Raw genomic sequence first — 379 nt, 5'->3', positions numbered from 1 at the left:
CTCTTGTCCCCACCTGAGTCCCCCCTCCCTGGGGCCACCTGGTCACAAACTCCGCAGGTTCCTCCCGCGAAGGGCTGCACTTACCCGAGGTGGTGAGGAAATAGGGGTGATGGTGATGCTCCGGCTTGTGCAGGGCAGGGTGCGGGTGAGGCGCCAGGAGGGTCGGGGTTGGCATCAGGGGGTACCCATAGTCCAAGAGGGGGACGCGAGAGGCCAAGGAGCCGGGGAAGTGCTCGGGGGGCACCTCCCGCAAGGGCTTGGGCTTGTGCAGGAGGATGTCCTCGATGAAGAAGGATGTGGGCCTGGGCGCGGAGACGGGGTGCACTGGCGAGGTGAAGTTGAGGTTCATTTCGGTTGTGGTCCCCTTGGGCAGCGAGGA

General features: G+C 65.2%; 1 protein-coding gene across 1 annotated transcript in view; it reads right to left on the bottom strand.

Annotated features, from left to right (window-relative positions):
• Positions 1-349, bottom strand: part of BSX (brain-specific homeobox) — a gene marked incomplete at its 3' end in the record, with an annotated part of 1,467 nt that extends 1,118 nt beyond the window's left edge. The window contains exon 1 of the mRNA XM_010021511.1: positions 14-349. Coding sequence (XP_010019813.1) covers positions 14-349 — 336 coding nt within the window. The remainder of the gene's footprint in view (positions 1-13) is intronic.
• Positions 350-379: the final 30 nt, after the last annotated feature.

This window comes from Nestor notabilis, unplaced genomic scaffold, assembly GCF_000696875.1.
Source record: "Nestor notabilis isolate BGI_N333 unplaced genomic scaffold, ASM69687v1 scaffold23259, whole genome shotgun sequence".
Lineage (NCBI taxonomy): Eukaryota > Metazoa > Chordata > Aves > Psittaciformes > Psittacidae > Nestor > Nestor notabilis.
Note: the sequence above shows the minus strand (reverse complement) of the source record. Positions and strands in the feature narration are given on the sequence as shown.